At 53.1% G+C, this 23,715-nt stretch overlaps 5 protein-coding genes across 11 annotated transcripts in view; 2 read left to right on the top strand and 3 right to left on the bottom strand.

The window, feature by feature from the left end:
* Window positions 1-2,913, bottom strand: part of TLN1 (talin 1) — a 32,311-nt gene extending 29,398 nt beyond the window's left edge. For both annotated transcript variants that reach the window (XM_070045726.1, XM_030884203.3), the window contains exon 1: window positions 2,516-2,913. The gene's annotated coding sequence lies outside the window, so the exon portion shown is untranslated. The remainder of the gene's footprint in view (window positions 1-2,515) is intronic.
* An 87-nt stretch (window positions 2,914-3,000) lies between these two features.
* On the top strand, window positions 3,001-6,897 carry CREB3 (cAMP responsive element binding protein 3). The gene is given in 11 exon segments (XM_070045730.1): window positions 3,001-3,119; window positions 3,215-3,352; window positions 3,458-3,605; window positions 3,682-3,749; window positions 3,858-3,956; window positions 5,166-5,272; window positions 5,383-5,451; window positions 6,098-6,182; window positions 6,280-6,364; window positions 6,443-6,708; window positions 6,710-6,897. Coding segments are annotated over 10 exon segments (1,116 nt in total). The 5' UTR covers window positions 3,001-3,119; the 3' UTR covers window positions 6,761-6,897.
* On the bottom strand, window positions 6,896-18,645 carry GBA2 (glucosylceramidase beta 2). 3 transcript variants are annotated; one of them, XM_030884204.3, is made up of 18 exons: window positions 18,511-18,644; window positions 17,129-17,713; window positions 13,945-14,036; window positions 13,533-13,648; window positions 11,467-11,685; window positions 10,921-11,160; window positions 10,593-10,695; window positions 10,281-10,434; window positions 10,065-10,190; window positions 9,693-9,865; window positions 9,351-9,455; window positions 9,034-9,141; window positions 8,782-8,933; window positions 8,553-8,659; window positions 8,264-8,406; window positions 8,069-8,184; window positions 7,778-7,969; window positions 6,896-7,482 (listed from the first exon to the last, which is right to left on the bottom strand). In XM_030884204.3, exons 1-18 carry the CDS (start codon window positions 18,555-18,557, stop codon window positions 7,195-7,197), a joined length of 3,066 nt encoding a protein of 1,021 aa, XP_030740064.2. In that variant the 5' UTR covers window positions 18,558-18,644; the 3' UTR covers window positions 6,896-7,194. The 3 variants fall into 3 exon arrangements, with proteins under 3 accessions (XP_030740064.2, XP_060156758.1, XP_030740066.2); XM_060300775.1 differs by lacking the exon at window positions 10,921-11,160 and having other exon boundaries at window positions 18,511-18,645; XM_030884206.2 differs by lacking the exon at window positions 6,896-7,482 and having other exon boundaries at window positions 7,777-7,909; window positions 8,036-8,184; window positions 18,511-18,645.
* Window positions 17,819-23,705, top strand: RGP1 (RGP1 homolog, RAB6A GEF complex partner 1). 4 transcript variants are annotated; one of them, XM_030884209.2, is made up of 9 exons: window positions 17,819-17,975; window positions 18,537-18,671; window positions 19,049-19,185; window positions 19,475-19,558; window positions 19,660-19,809; window positions 20,084-20,230; window positions 20,442-20,569; window positions 20,777-20,966; window positions 21,482-23,705. In XM_030884209.2, exons 2-9 carry the CDS (start codon window positions 18,556-18,558, stop codon window positions 21,703-21,705), a joined length of 1,176 nt encoding a protein of 391 aa, XP_030740069.1. In that variant the 5' UTR covers window positions 17,819-17,975; window positions 18,537-18,555; the 3' UTR covers window positions 21,706-23,705. The 4 variants fall into 4 exon arrangements, 3 of the variants coding, with proteins under 3 accessions (XP_030740069.1, XP_030740070.1, XP_030740068.1); XM_030884210.2 differs by lacking the exon at window positions 17,819-17,975 and adding an exon at window positions 18,070-18,189; XM_030884208.2 differs by lacking the exon at window positions 17,819-17,975 and adding an exon at window positions 18,167-18,291.
* MSMP (microseminoprotein, prostate associated) lies at window positions 21,930-23,041 on the bottom strand. The gene is made up of 3 exons (XM_030884215.3): window positions 22,777-23,041; window positions 22,483-22,591; window positions 21,930-22,110 (listed from the first exon to the last, which is right to left on the bottom strand). The coding sequence occupies exons 1-3, from the start codon at window positions 22,904-22,906 to the stop codon at window positions 21,930-21,932; spliced, it is 420 nt and encodes a 139-aa protein (XP_030740075.1). The 5' UTR covers window positions 22,907-23,041.
* Window positions 23,706-23,715: the final 10 nt, after the last annotated feature.

The following is a 23,715-nucleotide window of genomic DNA, read 5'->3' as shown; positions in this document are numbered from 1 at the left end:
CAAAGGGAGGCTTTGATCAGAGAAGGGGCATAATCAGAACTAAACTTTAGGAAAATAACTCTGGCATCTACCTTGGAGATTGGTTGTAAAGACACTGCATTAGCACAAGTGGGAGGTAATGAAGCCAGAGTTAGAACGGTGGAGAGGAGGACATCACTCATTACAAATTTTAAGAGGTAGAACTGACAGGAGCTGATGACAGTCTGCCCTCAGGAACCAAGGCCCAAAGTCAGGCTGGGGTCCCATTGCTTCGCGTCATCAGTAGGCACTCAGAGTGGCTGGGAGAGCTTGAGTTTAGGCAAGGAACTGGGAAAGGGGGAATGAAAGGAGCAGATGGAGCTGAGAATGTGAAGATGAGGCTGCAGTTAGGGGATGTGGTTAGCAGCCAGGTAGGGGCAGAAGGGATGGGGTTAGTGACTCTATCAGGCTGGAAATGGGGAAGACAAAGTGTAAAGAAAGACTGGGAAGATAACAGTAGGAAAAATAGTCTATAGTTAGTCACTGGATCAGGCTGGGGGAAGAGGAAGAATATGTGGATGGTGGCTAAGACAGGGAATGATGGAGTGAGGTCAGAGGCCAAGTTAGGCTGCAAGAGGTTGAGAAGAGATGTGGTAAGTGGCTAAATTAGGCTACATTAGTGGGATGGGGGGGAGAGTGAAGGGACGTTGGCAGTGTCTAAGTAAAGATGGAGTTGAGGGGAATGGGATGCAGCCAGTGGCCGGGTCAGGCTGGGTAGGGCATAGTGTTGTGGTCAGTGGCAGGGTCAGGCTGGGAGTGAAATGGGGGTGTGGTCAGTGGCCTGGCTGGGCGTGGGATCAGCAAGATCCAGTTTCCTCTTTGGGTCTCATTTCCTCTTTTCTCTTGGGGCAGTGGGGGAAGGGGATCTATAACTAGACCAAGAAATTAAGGAGGCTTAGAATCAGGGAATGGCACATAGCAGGGACCGTAAAGACCTGGCAGTAGTGTTGGACTGGTGGTGGGGTATTCAGCAGATGACCTGGAGGTATGCACTTGAATGAGTGGGTGAAAATGGTGGGAGAGTGCTTTAAAATGATGGGAAAGCTCAGATTTGCACGAGAGAAGGATGTGCGGATTCAGGGGTGGGAAGGGAGGCAGAATTGACACTGAGAACGGATGGTAAGGTGAACAACACGGGAGCATTAAAGGCAAGGGAAGTATTCTGTAAGTGGGTAGGCCTGAAGGGTGTGAAATGCAGGGCCAGGGAGGAGAGTTGGAGGGGAAGGTTTAATATCCAGGGAATGAGGGAAGACGGAGGCAGTAGGGCTGAACTTTCAGAGGATTAAGCCATCCCCTTCTCCCATGGGAGCAGTTTCCTTGGTCTGCTTCCTCCTTAATCACCATCCCGTCTCCCCTAGGCAGTCCCCCACTTGTTACTAAGCCTTGTACACCTCCTGAGTCTCTAACCCTTTCCCACCTCCTATCTTTTAAACAGCATGGTCCAGGAACCCCTGCCCCTCAACTGTGGTGGTCACAGCAAGAGCCCTAGGCTTAGACAGTAGAATGAAGCTGGAATCCCAGATGCTTGCAATTCTAGCTGAAGCCCAGAACCCTTGCCTGAAATTAGTTTGTCATTTCTCTGGGCCAAAGAAGCCCCTGTGACTACAGAGGCATAAGAGCCCTCCTCGCAAAACAAGGGCATCTACTTACCGCCAATCTCTTAAATTTACCTGCCCGAGGTCAACCACCCTGACCTCAACTACAACACCGAGAACTGCCCGAGATTCCTAACATTAACCCTGACCCTAATTTGTCTCCTGATTCCCAGTACTGGCTTTGACACTCATTTCTTTCTTAGCACACACCTGAATCCAATCCCTGATCCCTAATTTTGATCTAATTTTTACCTTTAGCACCAAATCCCGACCTTAACCCTAAATCTTGACCCCTAAACCTAAAGCTCATTTGTCACTTGATTCCTGATTCACCCCTTCCGTTTATCCCTAATACTGACTATGCCAACCTTCTCTAATCCCTAAAACTGGACTTCTAACCTAGTTCCTGTTGGTGACCCTTAACCTGACCCTGAACTCTAACTTTGACTTATGTTGGCCATCCTAGAAAACAAAATAATGCTCTTAATCCAAACTTCACCTACACAAAACACACCTGACTCACACTAATAAATCTAAATTTTAACCCCGGTTTTATAACTCCAAAAGCTAACCTTAACTCCTAAACCCAACTCCACCTAATCCGCAACTCACCCAATGTGTTCCTACTCACCCGCTATCAACTAACCTCAAAGCCGATCCCCGCCCTGCGCCACACTGCCATCCACTCCTCGCCCTCCCCCAAACTCATCTGCTCCCAGGAAGGGCCTGGCTCCTGAAAAACGGCCTCTTTAACTCCGAGCATGGAGATACACTGGACGCTGATCTCTCCAACAGGACCCGAAACAGACGCAGAAGAGTCAGCGGCCCCGCCCGCCCACCCGCCTCCCGGACCTGGCCTCGCAGCCCCACCCCGAAGCCCCAGCTCGCCCGGTCCTCCCTACCTGCGCTGCCCGGCTCTGTGCCCCGCCCGCTGGTCCGCTAACCCTCTCGTTCTCCGGGTGGCTCTCAGGCTCCGGCCTCGCCCTCTCTTCGACACTCTCTCGGCCACTTCCGTCCCGGGAACGTCCCCCACCCGCGGGCGGCGCCCTGGGCCCGCGCTCTATGGTCGCGGGGGCTGCAGGAAGCTGCTCTGGCTCCAGCTCTCGATGCTCGGGAGCCCGCCGACTACCGGCAGCCCCTCCCCGGCAGGAAACGAGGGTGCGGCGCAGCCAGAGAAGGCGCCCGAACTGCGCCGGAGTTCCCTTTTAGGCTCTAATCCTTCCTTCTTCTAGCCCGGGGAGAAGGCGGGGTCGGTTCCCCAGAATGCCCGCCCCCAGGGAGTGAGGGGGCGGCAGGCACGTACCCTCTATTTGCATAGCGCCCGGGACGTGGCGCGCACCGACGCCGCTTCCGCGTCGGGGGGAACTCCAAGTCCCGGAATGCCTCTCGGGTAGGTGCGTCACTTGTGTTGTGTTGGAAGTTGCGGGGAATCGAGTCTGGGAGGCGGGTCCGTTTTCAGAGACCCTGCTAGCAGCTAAGAGGAAAACCCCGCTGAGGAGCCTATAGGTGGGGTCGACTGACGGTCCGGGTCGCGCGTAGGGTTGGGGATTGGGGCCGGGTGGAGGGGTGAACTCCTGCGTTTCTGCACATCCTTTCCGTAGATGTCTCATATGGAGCTGGCGTTGGACCCGGGTGACCATGACCTGCTGGGCTTTTTGCTAGAGGAAAGCGGAGGTTTGGTGGCGGCGCCCGATGAGGGCTTGGAGGCTCCGCTGGGTTGGGAGCTGCCACTTTTTGAGGTGGGTAGGGGTCTGAGTCGGGGAGGCCCGGGGCCGGTTGTGGGATGTGTCCCTGAGGCAGTGGGAGGTGATAGGTTAAAGCCTGTTAATCTGAACCCTATGCAGGCTCTGAGCAATTGGGACGTAGAGGATTTCCTGAGCTGCCTGCCGAGTCCCCCAGCATCGTTGACCGTTTTCAGCAATTCTAACCCCTGTCTTGTCCACCATGATCACACCTATTCTCTCTCACGGGAGCATGTCTCCATAGATCTAGGTAAGTCTGTAATAAGTGAAGTTTGGGGGGAGGAGAGGACTCACGGGCCTGGCTATTCATACTTTCCCTTTTTCAGATACTGAGAGATATGGAGAAGAGGGGGCTCAGATGACTCCATTGCATGTGGAGGAGCCGGCAGAGCAGGTACTTGACTTGATTTACAGGAGGATTATTCCCCGCATTGCACGGGTTGGGGCAGGATTCCCCATTCGTTTCTGACATCCCTTTGCAACTCTGCTGCCCACCTCTCAGGAACCCCAGGAGACTGCTAGGCTAATACTGACTGAGGAGGAGAAGAGGCTCTTGGAGAAGGAGGGGCTTACCCTGCCTGGGACGCTTCCTCTTACTAAGGTAAGACTCCCATTGGAGGAGGGTTGTGAGTCCCAAGTAGGCCAGTTCTGTTAATTTTATATCAGTAACTTGAAAAAGAACTGAGGTGAGAGATTAGCACATTTGTTGTTACTAGGAAGCTGGAGCATGTAGTTAGTGTGCTGGGTGCAAGGGCAGATGGTGGTTTTGCAGGGCTTGTACAAAGTTTGGTGTGCTTTTTAAGTAAAAATTCAGAATTATCAGGGTAATATTAGTAAAGGGATTTGGAAAGTACTGTGCAAGCATGGGTCCCTGACACTTATATTTCACTGGTTTAGCACTAATCTACCTATAGCTGAATAGTAGAATTAAGTATTAAGGTTCATCAAGGCTGGATTGAGTAGTATAACAAGAATAAGTGTAAAATCCCGATTTTCAAGCAGTGAGTGGTGGCTTCACATGCACAGCATTGTGATACTGTGATGAAATCAATGTTCATTAACAGAAAGGTTAAAAGAATTTTAAGTTCTTAAAAGTACAAGTTGAGGGAATTCCTTGGCAGTCCAGTGGTTAGGACTCTGTGCTTTCACTGCTGAGGGCCAGGGTTCAATCCCTGGTCAGGGAACTAAGATTCCACAAGCTGTGAAAAAAGAAAAGTACAGGTTGAGTCAACAGTGTGATATGGCTACTAACAAAGTGAATGGAGTTTGGAAGCTGTATCGTCGGATACCAGTAAACTAACAGTGTTGCTGCTAGAAGGGCAGTAACCATCTTGCTCTCCTTTTTACTGGCCAGAAAGCATCTTAGTGTCCAGTTTTGAGCCCCGATCTTTTACAGATATTAAGAGGATGCAGTCCATCCTGCGAAGAGTAGATATGATGATGAGTTGTTTTTTGCCCAGTTTTTTTAAAACTCTGAATAAATGTCAAGTGCTTTTAAATAGCTAAAGACCTTTGTTCTATTACAGCCCCAGAGATCAGGTGCTAGGTAAGTCTAATAGGTAGAAATAATAGAGGCAGATGTTGGCTCACAATAAGGAAGTTTTTTTTTAGTTAATAAAATTGTTACAGTGGCTTGGCTTGTGAGGGCATTAACAACTGGTCCTCAGAGGCACTCAGACAGAAGCAGAGTGCCTGTTGGTCAGGGAAGCTGTAGAAGGAATTTCCACATTGGGAAGATCGAACTCAGTTGCCTTCAAACTCTTTGGTCTAATGTTCCTCGGATGATACCCCTTTTCCTGTCTTCTCTCAGATGGAGGAACAAGTTCTGAAACGAGTGCGGAGGAAGATTCGAAACAAAAAGTCTGCTCAAGAGAGCCGCAGAAAGAAGAAGGTGTATGTGGGGCGTTTAGAGAGCAGGTATAAAAGGGAGCGGAACTCGGGGGTGGAGAGAACAGAGGTAATTGGAAGTGTTAGGTTTTTTAAGGGTGGATACAGGCCATGCCCCCACATCCCTGTTATTCCTCCAGGGTTCTGAAATACACAGCCCAGAATCTGGAGCTACAGAACAAAGTACAGCTCCTGGAGGAGGAGAATCTGTAAGCAACTCTTCGACATCAGTCCTTTCTCATCCCTCCCATTTAATACTGTCTCAGTCTTTCTCTTGCTCCACACTTGATTTCTAATTAGGCAGCTCCCACGTGTAAGGTCTGGTGCTTGGCCTTTAGTGGGTCTCTGATTCTAAGAAGCTCACAGTAGCAGGGAATAAATTTGCAAGTAACTGTGGATAAGTATCAAGAAGGAGAAAGGAGGGAATAAGAAAGACCTCATGTGGCGGATGGCATTTGATAGTAGATAGGATTCTGGGGTGGAGGTGTGGGGAGCATTCTAGGCAGAGAGAACACAGCATAGTCCAGTCTGGCTGGAACCCTAACACGGGTGAGTTGGGCTGGAAGGTAGAGAACGTATAATCCCTAGTGAGGATTGTGTGCAGAGCCGATCAGGCAGTGTAGAACCACTGAAGGGGTTTGCAGAAGGAGTTTAAATCAGGGCAGAGACGTGTGTGTTTGTTTTAGTGAGGTCAGGCATTTTGTTCACAGAGAGGAAGAGATCACTTGCAAAAATAGGTCCAAAAGTAAGAGAGGATCCAGTGCACAGGTGGAGGGGATGAACTTAACAGGAGGGTTTTGTTGTATGTCAGGGTGCCAGGCCAGGGCCTGCTGTCTGTCCCCTCTCTTCCTCTAGGTCCCTTTTGGATCAGTTGAGGAGACTCCAGGCCATGATGATTCAGACAGCAAACAAAGCCAGCAGCGGCAGCACCTGTGTCTTGGTGAGGATGGTGATGGAAGGAGAGATTCTCTTCTCAGGTGGCACGGATAGGGGTGCAATGCAAAGCCCTTCTTCATCTCGTTTCTCCTGTGCTGTAGGTCCTGCTGTTCTCTTTCTGTCTCCTTTTCGTACCTGTGATGTACTCGTCGGACACAAGGGGGAGTCTGCCAGCTGAGCGTGGAGGTGAGATCCTTGAGGATACCATTAAGGAAGGGCTAGGGGAGAAGCCCAGCCTGCCCTGAAGGGCATTTGTCTCCTCAGTGTTGTCCCGCCAGCTTCGTGCCCTCCCCAGCGAGGACCCTCCCCAGCTGGAGCTGCCTGCCCTGCAGTCAGAGGTACCAAAAGACAGCTTGGACCATGAGCTCCAGGCTCCTAGCAATTCTTGCTGCCTCTTCTATCACATGCCTCAAGCTCCTAGCACAGAGCCTCCCCTGAAGTTAACACTGCCTGACAGTTTCTCAGCGTCCTCCTGCCCAGGTCCCATCTCTCCCCTGCATGCAAATCTCACAAGTGAGGGAGGATGGCTCTCTACCCACAGCTCCACGGTCTGTTATCTTGCCGGGCAGATATTCAGGCTAGGTGTGAGGATGTGGGGGCCTCAGTCATGGTCTGCAGCCCCCAGTCTGTGTTCAGAGGAAAAGGGACGGGAGGGGGCTCGCCTCAGGTCCTGGTGCCCTGTCAGGAAGCCTGAGGACTCAAACACACCACACTTACTGGCTTTCTGGGTCTTTTATTTGTACCCATGTATGTCTGTCACCCCATGAATGGGCCTGGGGGAATCAACTGACCTCCTTGAACACTTCATGCAGTGAGGGGATGGGGTGAAGAAAGAAATAAATAAGTGATTCTGACGCATGGGTCACCCTCAACCCCTCTTTACTGGCGCGGTTGGGTGGGGAGAAGGGAGGGCATGATTGTCCTGGTGGCTCAGGGCTGCAGGAGAGTGGGGGTGGGTGTGGAGGAGGAGGAAGGGCCAGGCTGAAGGCTGGGCTGTTAGCGCCTCCTTCCACAGTTCACGAGGCGCACTCTGGGCTTGGGTTTGCCACGGCTTCCTTTGGTCCAAGTTTGGGCCTGGTGCTCAGTCCCGTGTCCTGTTTGGCGATTGGCCCAGGGGCCTTTTTATGCTGCTGCTGCTGCAGGGCCAGCTGCATGGCCCAGATGCTCAGCGGCCGCATGTAGGCCAGCGAGCGGAACACCTGCTGCTGGCAGTACGCCTCAGGCGTCTGGAAGGCCAGGCCCAGGCGTTCCCACACAGTACGGTAGCAGCCTTCAGCTGTCCGGAAGCCCTCCCAAGTCAGGCCCTGTCGGGAGAGATGGCAGTCATATTACTTGGCAACCTCTGAGTAGCTATTTCAGCTGGACAGATGGAGAGAATAGGGTCTGTGCCCTCAGGGAGTTCCCAGCCAGTGGGGGAGATAAACTTGACTCACAGGCAGAAGCCTGAAGGCAGGAGAAAGAATGCATGCCAGGGAAAAGGGGGAGGCTCTCTGGATGGATAAGATGACATTGAATCAGGCTGTACATAAGTTTGATGGCTGAGGAAGTTTGCTAGGCCAAGGTACAGATTGCAGAGAGTTGGGGAAGGGAGTGAATTACCTCTTGGATCATGGTGGCTGCCAGCCCGTAGACCACACCCACCCAGACTTCATCAGACTGGACACTGGATCTATCAGGAACACCATGGGGCTGCATTCCATTCACAGCCCCCATGGCCCCTCCTGCAAAGCCCTGGACATTGAATTCAAAGACAGTTTGGAGAGCACGGACCACATGTGGGGTAGGAAATACCTAATGGGGCAAGGGAAGAAACACAGTCTCTTAAACTTGGTTCCCACCTCCAGGAAAAACCCTTACCTTTCTCTCCGGTTCCTCCTCCTAGTCTCTCACCTCACTGTCTCCTTCTCCTAGGCCACTGGCCCTCAGGAACCACTGGCCAGCACACTGGTCAGACATGATGCTATAGGACTGAGGCTGAGAGCTGCAGTCATAGTTGTAATAGCGGCCTGGAGAAGGGGAAGGACAAAGTAGGGCTCCTTGCCTCCCCAGAGCTGCCTTAAGATTCTTTAGGATCCCCCAACTCACCATTCCACAGCAGTCTCTCATAGGCTTCTTGGCCCCGGCTAAGGATGGAAGAAAATTTATCCTGGACCTCCTGTGCCCCACACAGAGCAGCCATCTTGACCATCACAGCCACAGCTGCCAGCCACAGTCCTCCACAGTAAGCACTGATCAGAGACACAGGTTCAGGGATTAGCCTGGCAGCTCTAGCCACTCCCATGTAGAAATAATAGGCAGTCCCTCGTCCTTAAGCCCACAATCCCTTGATGCTCAGTTCCCCACCTCAGGCCCCTGGAAATCCCTACCCCCCAACCTGGGGCCTGTGGTGACCCATCCATCATAGGTTTGGTCTGCATAGCCTCCATTCTCAATGAGTCCATCTTGGTCCTTGTCAAACTTCATTTCAGACTCCATCACGGCCTAGAGAGGGACCAAGATACTGAAGACCTAGATGCTAAGAAAAGACAACAGTAGCCAGCCGGGCTCTCCCCAAACACCAGGCAGCATGCCCCTGGCATGACCACTGCACATGCATCCCTTACCAGACACACAGGCCACATGTCCCTCAGGAAGCAGTGGTCACCCGTCAGGTAATAGTCCCGATAAACCTGCAGCACAAACTTCAGGTTCAGGTCCTTCCAGTCCGCAGTATCATGGACCACATATGCATTGACCCGGAGCCATGGCTCATCATCTGGGGAGGGGAGAAAACCTGTTTCATCTGCACTGCAGGGTAGGGTAGAGGGTGCAAAAATCGAGGAAGAGAAGCTCACTTGTGGTGGAGGGACTTTTACCTGGATCCCCAACATCATGAGGCACGACGTTCCTCCTTTTCACAGGTGCTATTATCCCACTCATCAGGTACTGTTGCTGTGCCAGATCCTCCCTGAGAGTGGCCAGAGCTGGGGGAGCAGATACACAAGCGGGGGGCGCGGGGCAGGGAATGGGTAGGCTTGGGGTAGGGCACAGAACTGTGTGTGTATGACTCCAGAGGGGAACCAATACGCAGGATCCACATTATGTTTGGGTCGAAGAGGCAGTGTGAGGGACCACAAAGGTTCAGGGGCGTGGGGAGCTAAGAGGGCGGAAGAGGCACAAAAGGGACCCTCACCCATGTCATACTGCAGGCTGAGCTCGAGTTTGGGCCAGAGCATGACGAGGGCAAAGGAAGCGTAAAAGTGGACATCATATGTGTTGTACATGCGATATTCCTGGCCTGGAGAAATGAAGGAGACACACTGTTGCCAGGATTCCTGCTGATCCTTCATACTGCCCTGCCTAGCTGCTCCTCTAGCATTGGGGGTGGGGCACTGTCACACTCCATACCTGACACTTACCCCTCATCCCAACCAGTACCCTGGGATAGGCAAAACCCATCATCCCGCCTGGGGGCAGGGCACCAACTGGCCTCATGGATATGGCCTGCCATACTGCGTACACCAGCGGCCCATACCTTCAAGGTAGCCGAATCGACCATACTCTCGTAGGAGGGGGCGGAGCTGACACATGCTCCCCACCGGCTCCTCTCGTAGGCAGTCCTCAGGAACTTCCAGCCATACTGTGCCCCCATCAGCCAGGAAGTATAGTTCATTGAACAGCGCAGATTTGTACCAGGCAGGCAAGGATCTGGGGAGTCAGGAGGAGGGAACAGTCCAGTGAGTGTGGACCTCCCAGGAAAGGACGGATTCTGGGGTTCAGCAGAGTAGGGGTCCCAAGTGAATCCCAGCCCAACTCTGCTGACTTTGGTGGGTGGAGACTGAATCAAGGAGTCCCAGTTGAGGTGTGAGTGCCTGGGAGAAAGGCAAGAGATGGGCCCCGTTGGCACCTGTCATCCAATACCGGGCTCTGCCAAGCCGAGATCCTCTCTTCCCAGTCTGCGTATCTGCACAGTGCATAGTGGCTAAGGGTGGGTGCTGCATCACCATCTGGGCCAAAGAACCTTGTGTATCGCCTGGGGTGGAGAGAAAGGGGAGGGATGAGAATGTGGGCTCCAGCTCAGAGCCCCAGCACCACGGACCCTGTGCGCTCTCATTCCCATCACCTGTAGTAGACCTGGCCCTTTGCTCCAAACATGATTCTGGGCATGTCCCAAGCCAGTGAGAACTCCAAGCGGCACTGGCCTCGAGGTGGCAGCTTGCCCATAACACACACTGCCCCAGCGATGCCTACTCCTTTCTGCGAGGGGAGGCTTTGGCCTGAGAGAAGCGCAAGATGAATCAGCACAGGCACCCCCTTCAGCCGCAGGGGTCCCTAACATGGGACTAAAGCCTGCTTATTACCAGGCCTCCCACCCCTGCTCCCAAGACAGGGACAACCTCTCTTCCCACCACCTCCCTGTTAGACCCCCCATTACCAGCGAGGGAGTCCAGCTGTCCATCCTGAAGTAGATCCTGCCACACCTGCTGCCCAGTGCTGTCAGGGTCAAAGGCTGTGAGGTGGGTTACCATGGTATCTGCCTGTTAAGGGGCCAAAGACTCTGTGAGGAGAAACTCCACAGGTACGCTGGCTCCTGACTAACTCCCCTGAATATATTCCCGCCTCCAAGTTCCAGAGGCTAGGGTGGTGAGGGTGGGACTCAGGAGGTGAGGAAGTGAAGAGACCATGGTGGCATGGGGGCTGGGCTAGGGCCAGGCTGAGAGTAGGGGTTCAGAGGCTATGGTATGGGGCAGCCTCCTCCATACCGTGAGTCGTGCAGCCACAGCCATCGTGTAGGGATTTGGAGGGGTTGGATGATGCAGAAGCAGCCCCTGTACAGTCTCCCCATCACGCTCCAGACAGAAGGGCTCATTCCACAACCCCCCCGGGGCATCGTCTTCACCCCCCAGTCCATTCCGCATGGAGAACATGATGGACACGTCCAGGGCTTCATCCCCTTCATTTTCCACATCCCACACAAAGACTCCTACAGGCAGGCTGCTGTCCTGGGAGCAGAAGATCAGACTCAGATGGTCCCAGCGTATCCCTTCTGGCCCCACTCCCCAGGATCAGTCCTTGGCACCGATGATCTGACTCAAATACCCGGAAATATACTCTATCTTCCACTTGCATCTCCCCATATTGCCTGGCAGGCTGTCTGCCAGGAGACAGAAGACCAATTGGGCGGTGGTCCTGGGAAACCAGCATGATGTTCACTCTCCACCCTCTCTTGCATAGGTCATGGAACTTCCAGGAGAGACAGATCCTGGGGAAGGGAGAGCAATGGAGGAAACACAGAAGGGGAGCCTCACCTGGTAGTCGTGGGGCAAGATGGGTGTGATCTGGCGGCAGGTGAGGGTGACATTTTGGCCAGGAAGCTGATAGACAGTCCAGGCTCGGGGATACAGGGCGTGGTAGAATGCAAAGTACCCACACAGGCCCCAGTTCCAGCTCTGCAGGACACTCGGGCGCTCCACAGACAGGACTTGCTGGTACACAGTCTGCCCTTTCCGGCGCAAACACACTGTGAACTAAACCAAGAAGGTACATGGGCTGGAACGGGGTAACCCACAGGTACCTCAAACAAGTCTCCCTCTCCTCAGAGTAGCTCCTGCCCTGCCAGAGCCCGCAGTGGCGACCAACGCACCACAGCCTCACTCATCCCCCAGGCCTTCCCCCCCAGGCTCGGAGTGACCACCGAGTCGTGCCTCCCCCATCTATCTCCCTTCACTAATGTGGTCTTAGTGCCCTAAGCCAGGCCCTCACCATCTCTGCTTTTACTCTTCTGCCTCTTCTGAAATTTGGATTTCAGACTGACCTTTCTTACAGAGAAATCAAGATATGTTAGTCTGTGTTTATAATGTTTCAGTGACTCCCCGTGGCCCTCAGGCTAAAGTCTAAACTCATCTACCTGGCTTTCAGGGTCCTTCTTGATGTGGCCTCTCCCCGCCCATCAGACTCATTACCTGTTCGAGCCCTTATATTCTGCTCATATCAAATACTGTTCCCTGAGAGCACTACATTTCCTCCTCCACGCTTTTGCTCATGTTCATGCTCCATTTGGTAAAACCCCTCATCCTTCAAGGCCTAGGTCAAATGCCATCTCCTCTCCTCAAGCAGTGAGTCATTCTGCTGTGTGTCCCCCTACCCCTCTAGTCTAGCATGTTATAATGTGCTCACATTCTGACTCCCTGACTCCTCTGGAAGGAGGGCTATGAGGGATTAATATCTCTTCCTTGGTTCAAAGTATGCCTGATATCTTTAATGTATATATGCCTGTTATATTTAATGTATATATCAAATAATTTTTTTATGTTGTTGGAATAGTAGGTAATGGTTAAGACCACAGGCTTTTAACCGCAGAGAAAACTGGTTCTGAATTCCTGTGCTTCCATTTACTAACCATGTGACCTTGGGCACGTTACTAAATCTCTTTGAATCTTAGTTTCCTCATGTGTAAAATGGGCCTAATAATGGTACTTCCCTTGTAGGACTGTCTTTAAATATTAAATATTATACAAAAGAGTCACAAGGCTGGAAGACATTCCCCCGGGATACCTCAGGGATGAGCCACAGAGGAAGCCTGGGCCATTGGGCAAGGCTGGTAAACCTGAACTAGGAAGGGCATTATCATTAACAGGACTCAAGGTCTGCTAGTCATTTCTCCTTTGAAGATAAGCTGAAAGCTGGAGGCCTCCCTCAGACAGGAAATAGGAACTTGGTGGACAACTCAACATGGGAGGGCACTAGAGAGATATGATGAAAGGTGGACCACATGCCTCTGGCAATCAAAGGCCTTCATCACTCCTTGATGAAGGAACACAGCGAAAAGAAGTGAAGCTTCAGAAAAGGGAAGAAGTCTGGAGATCTATGCCTGGGAGAGGGGCTTCCCTGGCCCCCAGCCAGAGAGACCTCCAGAGGAGTGACCACCAGCAGAGAAGCTGGCCTCTGGCTGAAGCCTGGCAAATCAGGGCGAGCAGTGGGCGCTCTGCATCCTGTCCTCCTGTGCATTTGTAGACTGTTGGTTTGTTTTCCCTTCTGATCTTTCAACCAGGTTAAGTGATCCTGGAATTCTCTGACTCTCTGTGGCTGGGTACTGGCTCAGCTAGTGGAACTGGGGCAGCAAAGTAGGTAGGAGGCATTTACTAGAAAAATGAAGGGCACAGGGGTACCTTTTTTCTTTCAGGAAATGTGTGCTCTGAGTGTCTCGTTCCTATAGTACATCCTAGCACAGGGCTGGGCACACAGAAAGCATCCTGAAAGTACTTACTGGACTGAATCATGTACATCTCTAAATGCCACATCCTACACTAGCAAAGAGACCCTTCCTGGCCTGGGAAGTACTGCCTGGACCTCTCCTCCACCTCCTGGCTCTTACTTGATCAGCAATGACTGTTTGGTGCTGGTACATTCCAGGATTAAGCTGCCAACGACAGAACTGGCCTCTCCAGCCTCGGGTGATAGTGCCTCCCCCAATGCCACCCAAGGGACAACCTAGAGAAAGAATCAGGATGGTTAGTGGGGCATGGGAGAGGAAAACGAGCCCATTTCTCACTTTCTAGACTATAAAGATGGATTCCTCTAAACACCATGGGGATATCAAATCGACACATTGTACATTTTAAACTTACACAATGTTATATGTTAGTTATATCTCAATAAAGCTGGGGAAAAAACCCTAGGGGATGGGTCAGAGCAACTTAAATAAGCTGAAAGCCTCTTTGCCTAGCTCTGCAGTAGGCCTGGACGCTGGGCCCTCTGTGACTGGGGAGAGCTGGAGTGAGGCTCACCATAGATCTGTCTCAGGGGCACAGAGTTGATGAGGTCGATGAAAGGTGTCTTCTTCTCCACCTGGGTCTTCCGGTACCACCACTGCAAGTACCTAAGGAGCAAGGGGCAGTGTGAGTGGAGGGGCGGCGGGCGGCAGTCACCGGCCTCTCTTTGGACACCCAGCTGTGACTTCCCATTAAATGTCCCGAGGACCCATCGCCTTCACTTCCAAACCTCTCCTACTCTCAACATCTCTACAATTCAAGGTCCTCTCATCTTCCCAGTCACCCCAGGTCACAGTATGTGACTGTCTTTGTTTCTCCTCTCTACTCTCCTTAGAAGGAACTTTCTGATCTTTTCACACCACTAACTCCACCACCACTGCTTTAATTTACTCCAGGAACTTTCCAGTTATGGTTTCCTGATTTATAATCACTCCCACCCCACATACAGGCATAGGCTGCTGCGATAACTTTCTTCTTTTTAAAATGATGATTTTTCTTCCTGATTATGAAAGGTGAAAATTTGGAGAATGCACTAGGTGGAAGGTGAAAAAAATCCCACCTATATACAACCAGTGTTTACATTTGGGGGCATTTCCTTTTAAGTCTTTTTCTTTTTTTTTTTCTTTTTCTTTTAAGTTCAGCATTTAAACTATAAGCTTTCTAATTTTGCTCTCTCATAATATCCCAGTAAAGCGTTCTAAAAACCCCAACATTTTCCTGGTCTTATCACAGCTCTGTATCCAATAGGCAAAAGATTCTGTTTGGGATTCAAGGCTTTGACATCTCTCTCAAGTCTATTTTCTAATCTTCCTTCCTACAAATTCCCATTCAGAGTGGGTCCTCATTAAGCAACCCCTGCCCTGCCAAACTCTCTTCCAATTCCACTCTTCTCCCTCACCAGCTAGTTTATACACATTGTTCAAGCACACCACTTGTAACCATGTAATTGGGTAACCCCGCTGAGGCTTACTTTCCTCATCTACAAAATGGGGATACCTATTGCCCTTCCTACCTCAAGGAATGGTTGGAAGGGCAAATGGCACAGTAGATAGGAAAGCCACAAAGTGGAATATCTGTGCATACACTGTCTCAACTCCCAGTAAGACACTGTCCTGTTATTTTAGTGTTCCTCATGTGAGTCTGACATACTTTTAAGTTTCTTGGGGAAAGGGACAGTGACAAAGACTAGTTGATTATTACCCACAGCTTCAAGCACAGGGCAGGGCACATGGTCTGCAGTCAGTAACTATTTGCTGAATTTACAAAGAACGTATGTACAGACAATGGAGCATAAGAGAAATGAACAGGGACAGGAGCAAGGGGAGGGAAAATCTGACTAAAGAACAGGGAGGGTACATTTTGGGGGTGAGAGGAGAGGGAGGGAAGACGAAGGATGGGATGATTGGAAGGCAGATCTTCTTTGCCAGCTTAGAGGAAACTGGACTTTGAAACTGGAGGCCACAAAGGATTGGTGAAGGGAGGGAGGGCACAGCGCGGATTAGGGCAGTGAGGGAGAAATGCAAGATATGGAGATAGGCAGAACAAAGGAGTATCAGGCGCAGAACAAGCACTCAATACATATTTACTGAATGAATGGATTCTGGCTGAAAGGGAGAGCAACCAAAATTGAGTTCTTACCGCTCCAAGGCGAAGAGAACTCTGTCTTGCTGGAGCTCCTAATCACAGTACCTACCCCCAGTTCAGCTCCCTCTCAGAGCCCACCTTTCTCTCACTCCACTTAGCTGCTGGCCATTCCTGACCTATTTGGCCTTTTCCATAATTTCAGCCCCCACTTAAGAATAATCATTCAGAATTCTTGCTTGTCTCACCCCTGCTTTCTCCTCAATGCAGGACCTCATCTCATTCCAAAACCCCTGTGTCAGTGATCCCCACCCTGTCCTGGGATGCAGAGCCAAGTCCAGGGGGCTGAACACAGCTTCAGGCCTCTGTGATTCGGCTCATACTTAGGGACTGGGGGGTAGGATGCCTACAGATGGGTTCTTGACCTCCACGTCCCCACCACATGCACCCCAATGTGCTGCTCTCAGTACCCCAGCCCTAGATCCTATTTTGACCCAAAGCCTTTTGGGGTCAAAACTAGGCCGGGTCAATTTCAGAAGCAGCCTGGAGGGATTATTTTTGTCTGGTACAGGCCACCCAGGGGAGCTGGCAAAGAAGTCAGATACCCAGGCAGCCACAGGCCCTTCCCACTGCCTAGGGCTTGGGCTAGGTACACGGGCTCCCCACCCCAGCCCCAGAGCACTGACTGTGGAAGAGAAGGAGCCCCTATTTAAGAGGTTGCCAGGCCTGGGTTTCCTGAACTTTAAGCCTCCCTCCCCAGCTCTGTGTTTACTGTGTGGACTGACTCAGGATGACCTCTGGGTGATGCTTTCTGTTCTCACATCCACCTGCTCCTGTTAATAGGTCTTGGCCCCATCACTAGTCTTTGAACTCAGTGGGGATCTAGAGGAATCTGGAGGAGTTCTACAGCCCAGGATAAGCTCTTGGAGTGTCTGCCACCCTTGTGTAGGGGGAGACCAGGAAATGCTCTGGAAGATTATTACTAAGCTCTGGGGACACCTAAGGCAGTGCCTCTCTGGTCAAAGGTCTTTGCTTTTTATATAACGGGCCATCTATTCCGGAATAGAGTGAATAGCACCTCTTATCGCTCTCTCCTTATAGTTGAGAGCAGGAAGGCTCTCACCCTTTCCCTGGAGCCAAAGCTTGAGGAAAGAAGCTGATGGGTGTTGGGACTATTAAATGCTGTGCCTAAAAAAGGTTCAATGAATACTCCAGCTGCTCAGGAGAATCTGGGGCTGAGAATCCCACCCCCTCCCCAGAAAACAACATTGTATCAGTACCACAGCTGCCAGAGTATCCCTTCCTACCTTGTCACAAAGTACAGCTAATCCCAAAGAGCAATCTCTGGAAAAGAGCGTGTATGTGAGAGGGAGCCTAAATGACTACAAGGCCCAAATGCTCCTGCTCCTTCTTGCTAAAAAGACAAGTTACTGGAAGGAAGGGGGTTGCAAAGAGATGTGACCTGGTCTCACCCTCCAAAACCATGGGCTTAAGAATTACGTTGGGAATGGGGGCCACCTGACTAGGACAAGGTATCCACCTATTTCTCACCCTTTCCTGCCGCTGCTGGAACAAAGTGAGGTATAATAAGGTAGTCTAGGCAATGGGATCTACTCACCTCAAGCCCATGCCCAAATGCTTCATTAGGTTGCTTAGCGAGACATTGTTGGCATTAAAAGGTTTCCTCTTCTCTGCAAACTCGTGAGCCAGGCAGATGCGCCAGCCAAAGGGAGGCACCTGGTAGCCCTTGGCTTTACCCTCATAGGAAGCCATCAGCGGCCCAAAGTCCTGCGGATTGCTGTAGCCCTGCTCATTCTGGGGTTGACTGTCTTCAGGGTTCTGGCAGTCTGTAACCTGCACAGCCTCAGTGCCTCCAGTATTTTCAGGGCAATAAGCCTGTGGATCCCCTTTGGCACAGCTGGTCTCTTCCGAGGCTGGGACTCCGGTTCTCATATTCCCTGGATTCTGGGTCCCCACGACCTCGGTGGTCTCGGTTCCCGAGCTTTCTGGTACAAAGTATCTGGCCAGCCAAGCCCAGATGTGGGCGCGGATTGTTGTTAGGTGTTCTCTCGGAGGGCCGGCCTCTGGGGAAAGCTGAGGTGAGCTGGTGTCTCCGTGGAGCCGGGGAGCTGTTGCCGCTGCTGCGGTGGTGGCGACAGCAATAAAGCCGCCACGGTCTCCCCCTCGGTCCTCTCTCTGGGTCCTGGGCGGGAAGGATAGGGCCTCGACGTCATTGGGCCGCGGTGATTAGCTGGCCCTGCCAAAGGGCGACTGGGCCCGCGGAGAGGGGAGGAGCCCTCGGGACCAGCCCGCCAGGCACCGCCCCCGGGGCCGGCCTGGGAGCTCGCGGCAGCACCGGCCCAGTCACTGGGCCGTGGCACCAGACCCCCCCGAGGGGTGGGCGCCGGGTCCCGCCGGCCGGTATCCGGGACGGCGATCGCACCCGGGTGCCAGCCCGTGGGAAGGTGACCCAGGGTAGCGGGACCACTCGAGCCCCTTCCGGCCCTGCCGGCCGGGCGCTTCCGGCCGGAAGGGGCTCCGAGGGGGAAGAGGTGGGGGGGCGGGGGCCGAGGGAAGTCCCGCCTCTGCCGCGGCCGCAGCCACGCACTAGGTCGCGGCCCGGTGGGGCGGGCGACCGAGGGCCTCGGTGCACCGAGCGCCCAGTTTCGACCGTGCGAGGTGTCCGGGCTAGGGGCGCGAGCTGCCGGGCGGCCGTGGCCCTGGGCTGGGACGTGGAAACTCGAGGGAAGGGGGCGGAGGCGGCCTGGGGGTCCCGGCGGGGTAGGGGGAATATTCGGCGCTGAGCGGGGCTGGGGGCTGGGATCCAGAGCGACTCCCTCTCTCTCCGCAGTGCCGAGTCAGCTGCCGCCATACCTCCCTTCCGCCTTCCCGCATCCCAAATCTGGGCGCTTCCCTCTGACACCCTGGTGCTGAACGTCCATTCCCCGGGTCCTCACCCCCAGGCTCACCTGAGACACCCCTCCGGGCCGTGGTACTGACCTCTGATACCCCTTGTTTCCTTCTAGATCCGATTCCGGAGCTGCCATGATTGAAGTGGTAGCAGAGCTCAGCAGAGGTCCTGTATTTCTGGCAGGGGAGACGCTGGAGTGTGTGGTGACCGTCACCAACCCCCTGCCCCCCACGGCCACTTCTGCATCCAGGTGGGGGTGCCGGTACTGAAGAAGCTGGTCCTTCTGGGAGGAAGCCTGGTATCTATAGTGCTGAGCCAGAGCTCAGGTTGTCCTGTGACTACAGCACCACCTTCTTGCTCATTGTGCTCTCATTGTAGGAAAGGCTATTTAACATTTAAGATGTGGGTGACATAGCCCACCACTCTCCTCTCCTCTCTCCTCCCCCACTCCCCCTTTTACCCAGTATACTTCTCTTTGTTTAATGGTTTCTCTTTGGGGTTCTGGATTCTCTGATCCAGAGGACAGCCGCCTCACTGTGTTGGTCTTCTCAGTGTGGTAGGGAGTTTGGGGGAGCATTTGTGAGGTCAGGAACTGCCCTCTGATGTCCTCTTTTCCTCCTCCCACAGTGAGGCTCTGGCATGGGCCAGTGCCCAAATCCACTGCCAGTTCCATGCCAGTGAGAGTCGAGTAGCACTGCCTCCCCCGGACTCCAGTCAGCCAGATGTCCAGCCTGAGAGCCAGACTGTCTTTCTACCACACCGAGGTTAGAGATGGGGCATTTGCCTTTGGAGGGGGATGGAATCATTGTTACCCAAGGGTGAAATTGTCAGATTGTTCTGGTGGGTCATTATAGTCTCTGTTGCACTGGGGATGTGGAAGAGTGTAGTTATTGCTTTGGCGGTGTAAAACTGTTCCTATTTCACAACGAGAAAAGAGGAGTGGCTTGGTTTGGGTTGCCCTTTGTTGGCAGTGCTTACTGCCCCCACTTGCTGTGCTAGCCTTCTCCAGTACTAGACAATGGGATTATTAAGTTGCAGTCTTATCTTTTCTAGGTGAGAGGGGTCAGTGTATCCTTTCCACTCCACCAAAAATCCTATTCTGTGACCTGCGGCTAGACCCTGGAGAGTCGAAGTCATGTGAGTGACTGCCCCCTGACCCCTCGATTGCCTTCTAAGGCTCCTGGAGGGAGGACCTCTCTGGCTGCTTCTGGCTGCCCTGACTACTACCTCCCAACCAGACTCCTACAGTGAAGTGCTGCCTATAGAGGGACCACCCTCCTTTCGGGGTCAGTCAGTCAAGTATGTCTACAAACTGACCATTGGCTGCCAGCGTGTCAACTCACCCATCACTTTACTCAGGGTCCCTCTGAGGGTTCTTGTGCTGACTGGTAAGTAAGGGTTCCTGGAGGGAAGGGCTGGAGAAGAGCCTCACCAAAGCAGAAATGATCCTTAGAGGGTTTGTGAGAGGGGCTGGAGGGAAGCTTCCTGGTCTTAGTGAAGGTGTGAGGGGGTTGGGGTGAGAAGGTTCTGGAGCATAGGTGAGATGTGTACCTCAGCCGTGGCGCCCCTTACCTACAGCCCTCTCAGGTTGGAGTCTAAAACCCTACCCACTACTCTTCTCTCTGTTCTCTCCCACCACCTCTCCACTCATTTTCTCTCCAGGCCTTCAAGATGTCCGCTTTCCCCAGGAGGAGGCAGTTGCCCCATCCAGTCCATTCTTGGAAGAGGATGAATGTGGCAAGAAGGACTCATGGCTCGCTGAGCTGGCTGGGGAGCGCCTCATGGCTGCCACATCCTGCCGCAGCCTCCGTGAGAAGCCCTTCACATTGTCCCACCCCATCCTCCCCTCATAGTATTCCTGTCTCAGAGATTGAGTCTCCTAGCTGCCACATTCTCCTGAGGATCCAGTGATATCTCACCGCAGATTCTAAAGGAAAAGCCCCACCTTTTGGCCTCTGGCTTCCAGCCCTAGACATTCCCCAGTGCGGACCCCAGGCTTACTGTTTCCCATTCTCCCCAGATCTGTACAACATCAGTGATGGCCGAGGAAAAGTTGGGACATTTGGCATCTTCAAATCTGTATACAGACTTGGCGAGGACGTGGTGGGGACCTTAAACTTAGGGGAAGGAACTGTAGCTTGTTTGCAGGTGAGAAAGGAGAGGGACTTTGGGGGAACTGGGTCTGAAGGTCTGGGAGGAAAGAGAGGGTCTGCATAAAGAGGGGTGGCAGGTAGAAATGGGCAGTGAGGTCACCCAGGATCCCTCTGGTAAAACAGCGTGAGGTTGGGCTGCCCTCCCACCTGGAGTCAGCGCATCCCAGCGCCTGCCAGCACGCACTTCTCTTCTTGCTCCCAGTTTTCAGTGAGCTTACAGACGGAGGAGCGTGTGCAGCCTGAGTACCAGCGGCGCCGCGGGGCAGGGGGTGCCCCCTCTGTGTCTCATGTCACTCATGCCCGGCACCAGGAATCCTGCCTACATACAACCAGAACGAGCTTCTCCCTCCCCATCCCTCTCAGCTCCACACCAGGCTTCTGCACAGCCGTTGGTGAGGCCCTGACTATTACCGGGGGTGGGGGGGCACGGTAAGATGCTGCGTTTAGGTAGCGTATAATGAATCCTGATTCCTAACACACTCCCAGACATACCCATATCCAGTCTGTGACCCTTAACACTTTCTCAGACCTTCAGCCTGTTGCACTGACCCCTGGGTGCACTGACCCCTAAATTCTTAACAGCTTTGCACATCTTCACTCCCCCTACCCACTGGGACCCTGTGATGCACTGATCTCTGACTCGCCATTGCATTTACTTCAAGCTACGAAGTCTTGACTGTCTCACACTTGGGTTATTAGGTAGTTGATGCCATCATCCTTACTGTCACGGTTCCAGTTTACACACTAGATTTCTTCAGCCAAACTCTCGATCCTAGCTCCCTGACCCACACCTCCCCGCTCTTCCTGAATACAGGTTTGTTTTTTTTTTCTCATTTGCTAACCACATCCTGTCATTGGGTTTTACTCCTGGCTTCTAATGCTTCTACCTTTATCTTTTTTCCCACAGTATCCCTGAAGTGGCGTTTGCATTTTGAATTTGTAACATCCCGAGAACCAGGTTTGGTGCTCCTACCTCCCATGGAACAGCCCGAGCCTGTCACCTGGACAGGGCCTGAGCAAGTGCCCGTGGACACCTTCAGCTGGGACCTCCCCATCAAGGTGCTGCCTACAAGCCCTACCCTGGCCTCATATGCGGCCCCAGGCCCCAGCACCAGCACCATAACCATCTGAAACTGGCCCACGTGGCACTACTTTCTTCAGGATCCTGAGAACTCAGCACCTGGACTCTAGTAGGGCCCATTTTTTCCACCTGGCGTCCAGTGGCACAGATAATGAGAGGCAGGCTTTCAGCTGTAGCATTAATTTATTTATTCAGAATAAATCGGCAGCTTCTAGTGGTTTCCCTGGAAGTGGCAGCAGCAGTGGGCAGTCAGCAAAAGGGCGGTCGGTTGAGTTTAGCTGGAGTGGGGAGCAGGAGCCGCAGGAATAGGGGTGTTAGCTGAGCCCCACTCTGGGTTGGGCCCTCCCTCTTTGCAGGGCAGCCGGGGGTCAGATTTTTGCACCAGGGAGAACTGGCACGTTCCTGCCTCCCGACGTACCTCACACCCAGCGGGGAAGTCGATAGGATGTTGGGACCTGGGGAACCAAAGGACGGGGAAGGAGTCAGGACAGTGAAGGTCCACCTTTATCCCTGCCTCGCATCCCCCCTCCCAGCATTCCTCCCATATCTTCCCCCAGTGCCCCTGTCCCCCCTAACCGAGCTCTTGCCTGCCATATATGGATATTTTTCGTTTCATAGCAGGAATATTTTCCCTCCAGATCCACCCCAACTCCCCTTACTTTGTAGCCTGAGCTTTCTCTGTCACATTTTTGTTGGTACCTTTAGGTTCGGCTAGCTTCATCCTGCTAGTTTGTTCATTCTCACACCACAGCAATCTAGTCATGACCTGGCCATCTCTCAGTCACTCACATCAGAGCCATTCTCTCTGGCCCTCAGTGGTCACTCACGTGTCACAGCAGCCCACACCGACGGGATGCAGGCAGGTGCAGTGGAAACAGTCCTTGCGGAGCCAAGACTCGCCCAGGGTGAAATATTTCCCTTCATGGTGGCAGGGCGCTAGGGAAGAGCAGGAAATGTTAGTGTGCTGGAGCGCAGGGAGTAAGTGCTGCCGCCCCCGCGTTTACCCTCTCCTGTTTCCCAGCTCGGGGGGTCTGGGTCTTCTGACACAGGATCACCCCTGAGCCCCCTTCCTCCCAGTGCCCTCTGCTCCTGTCCTTCCCTAACGCCTCACCCAGCTTTACCTTGAGCTTGGAAGTAGCACTTGCTGTGGACTCCTGGGTGCTGGAGGAGCAGAGATATCACCAAGCAGGTGATCCCCCAGCCACCCAGGGTCCCCTTAGCCTGTCCAGCCCAGAGCATCCATAAGGCCATTCCCGCAGTACGGCCCTTTCGGACCGTTCCTGGCTTCTGTTCAGGCTACTCTGGTCTTGTCTCCTTGGCTTTTCTTTGTTTCTCTCCTCGAGTCTTAGTTTCTGTCTTTCTCCCCTGGGCTCCTGTCTCGCACCATCTCCGTGCCCTCTCACAGGCTTGGGGATGTTTATAAAGTGAGGACCCTGGCCCCCTGCTGAGTAGAGCTGGAAAAGCTGTAACTCTGTTTCCTGAGGTGAGGGCATGAAAACAAGAGGTCTAGCTTTAACAAGCTGTGAGAGCTGATTCATGCCCCACACAGCTAGGGGGAGGGAGGTGGCCATGGAAGGGGCACTGGACTGGGCACTTCCCCAGCAAGGAGGTGGGACGGGTGGGGGCCCCCAGGTGGTCCCCAGAACTCCTCCCTGGCCTGGAGAGGAAGCATTCCACCATCTCCCCCCGCCCTGTAACACACACACGCACACACACACACACACACACACTTCAGGGGTGTGTACGCTGGGATCCCTGCCTGGACCGGAGGGAGGCATTTCCTGGGGATGGCTAATCCTGTGCCCCAGCCAAACCGAGGAGATGCAGTAGGGTGCGACAGCCAGAGGCTCCAGGAGAGCGAACAGGCACCTGGAGTGGAGAATGTTTCTTTCAGACCCTAGGGCAGGGTCTCCTTGCAGTATCCTAGAGATATGGCTGCCCCTCAGAGATTAGGGCTGGGGGGCAGGTGTCTCTTTTTTACAGGCATCCCAGAGATTATCCATTGTTCATCACCCCTAAACATACTGCAAATAAAGGTTCTCCTCATGTCTGGGGATGGT

Source organism: Globicephala melas, chromosome 6, assembly GCF_963455315.2.
Source record: "Globicephala melas chromosome 6, mGloMel1.2, whole genome shotgun sequence".
Taxonomy (NCBI): Eukaryota; Metazoa; Chordata; class Mammalia; order Artiodactyla; family Delphinidae; genus Globicephala; species Globicephala melas.
This window is presented reverse-complemented; position numbering and strand designations above follow the sequence as displayed.

Coding starts and splice junctions, on each gene's coding strand:
- RGP1 (XM_030884209.2), top strand. CDS start 18,556: ATGATTGAAGTGGTAGCAGAGCTCAGCAGAGGTCCTGTATTTCTGGCA. Junction 19,186..19,474: donor TGTCTTTCTACCACACCGAG/GTTAGAGATGGG, acceptor TATCTTTTCTAG/GTGAGAGGGGTCAGTGTATC. Junction 20,967..21,481: donor AGGCTTCTGCACAGCCGTTG/GTGAGGCCCTGA, acceptor TTTTTCCCACAG/TATCCCTGAAGTGGCGTTTG.
- GBA2 (XM_030884204.3), bottom strand. CDS start 18,557: ATGGCAGCTCCGGAATCGGATCTAGAAGGAAACAAGGGGTATCAGAG. Junction 11,161..11,466: donor TCTTGCCCCACGACTACCAG/GTGAGGCTCCCC, acceptor TTCTGCTCCCAG/GACAGCAGCCTGCCTGTAGG. Junction 10,696..10,920: donor CTGTGGCTGCACGACTCACG/GTATGGAGGAGG, acceptor GCCCCTTAACAG/GCAGATACCATGGTAACCCA.
- MSMP (XM_030884215.3), bottom strand. CDS start 22,906: ATGGCCTTATGGATGCTCTGGGCTGGACAGGCTAAGGGGACCCTGGGT. Junction 22,592..22,776: donor GTGCTACTTCCAAGCTCAAG/GTAAAGCTGGGT, acceptor GCTCTTCCCTAG/CGCCCTGCCACCATGAAGGG. Junction 22,111..22,482: donor GGTGTGGGCTGCTGTGACAC/GTGAGTGACCAC, acceptor TTGGTTCCCCAG/GTCCCAACATCCTATCGACT.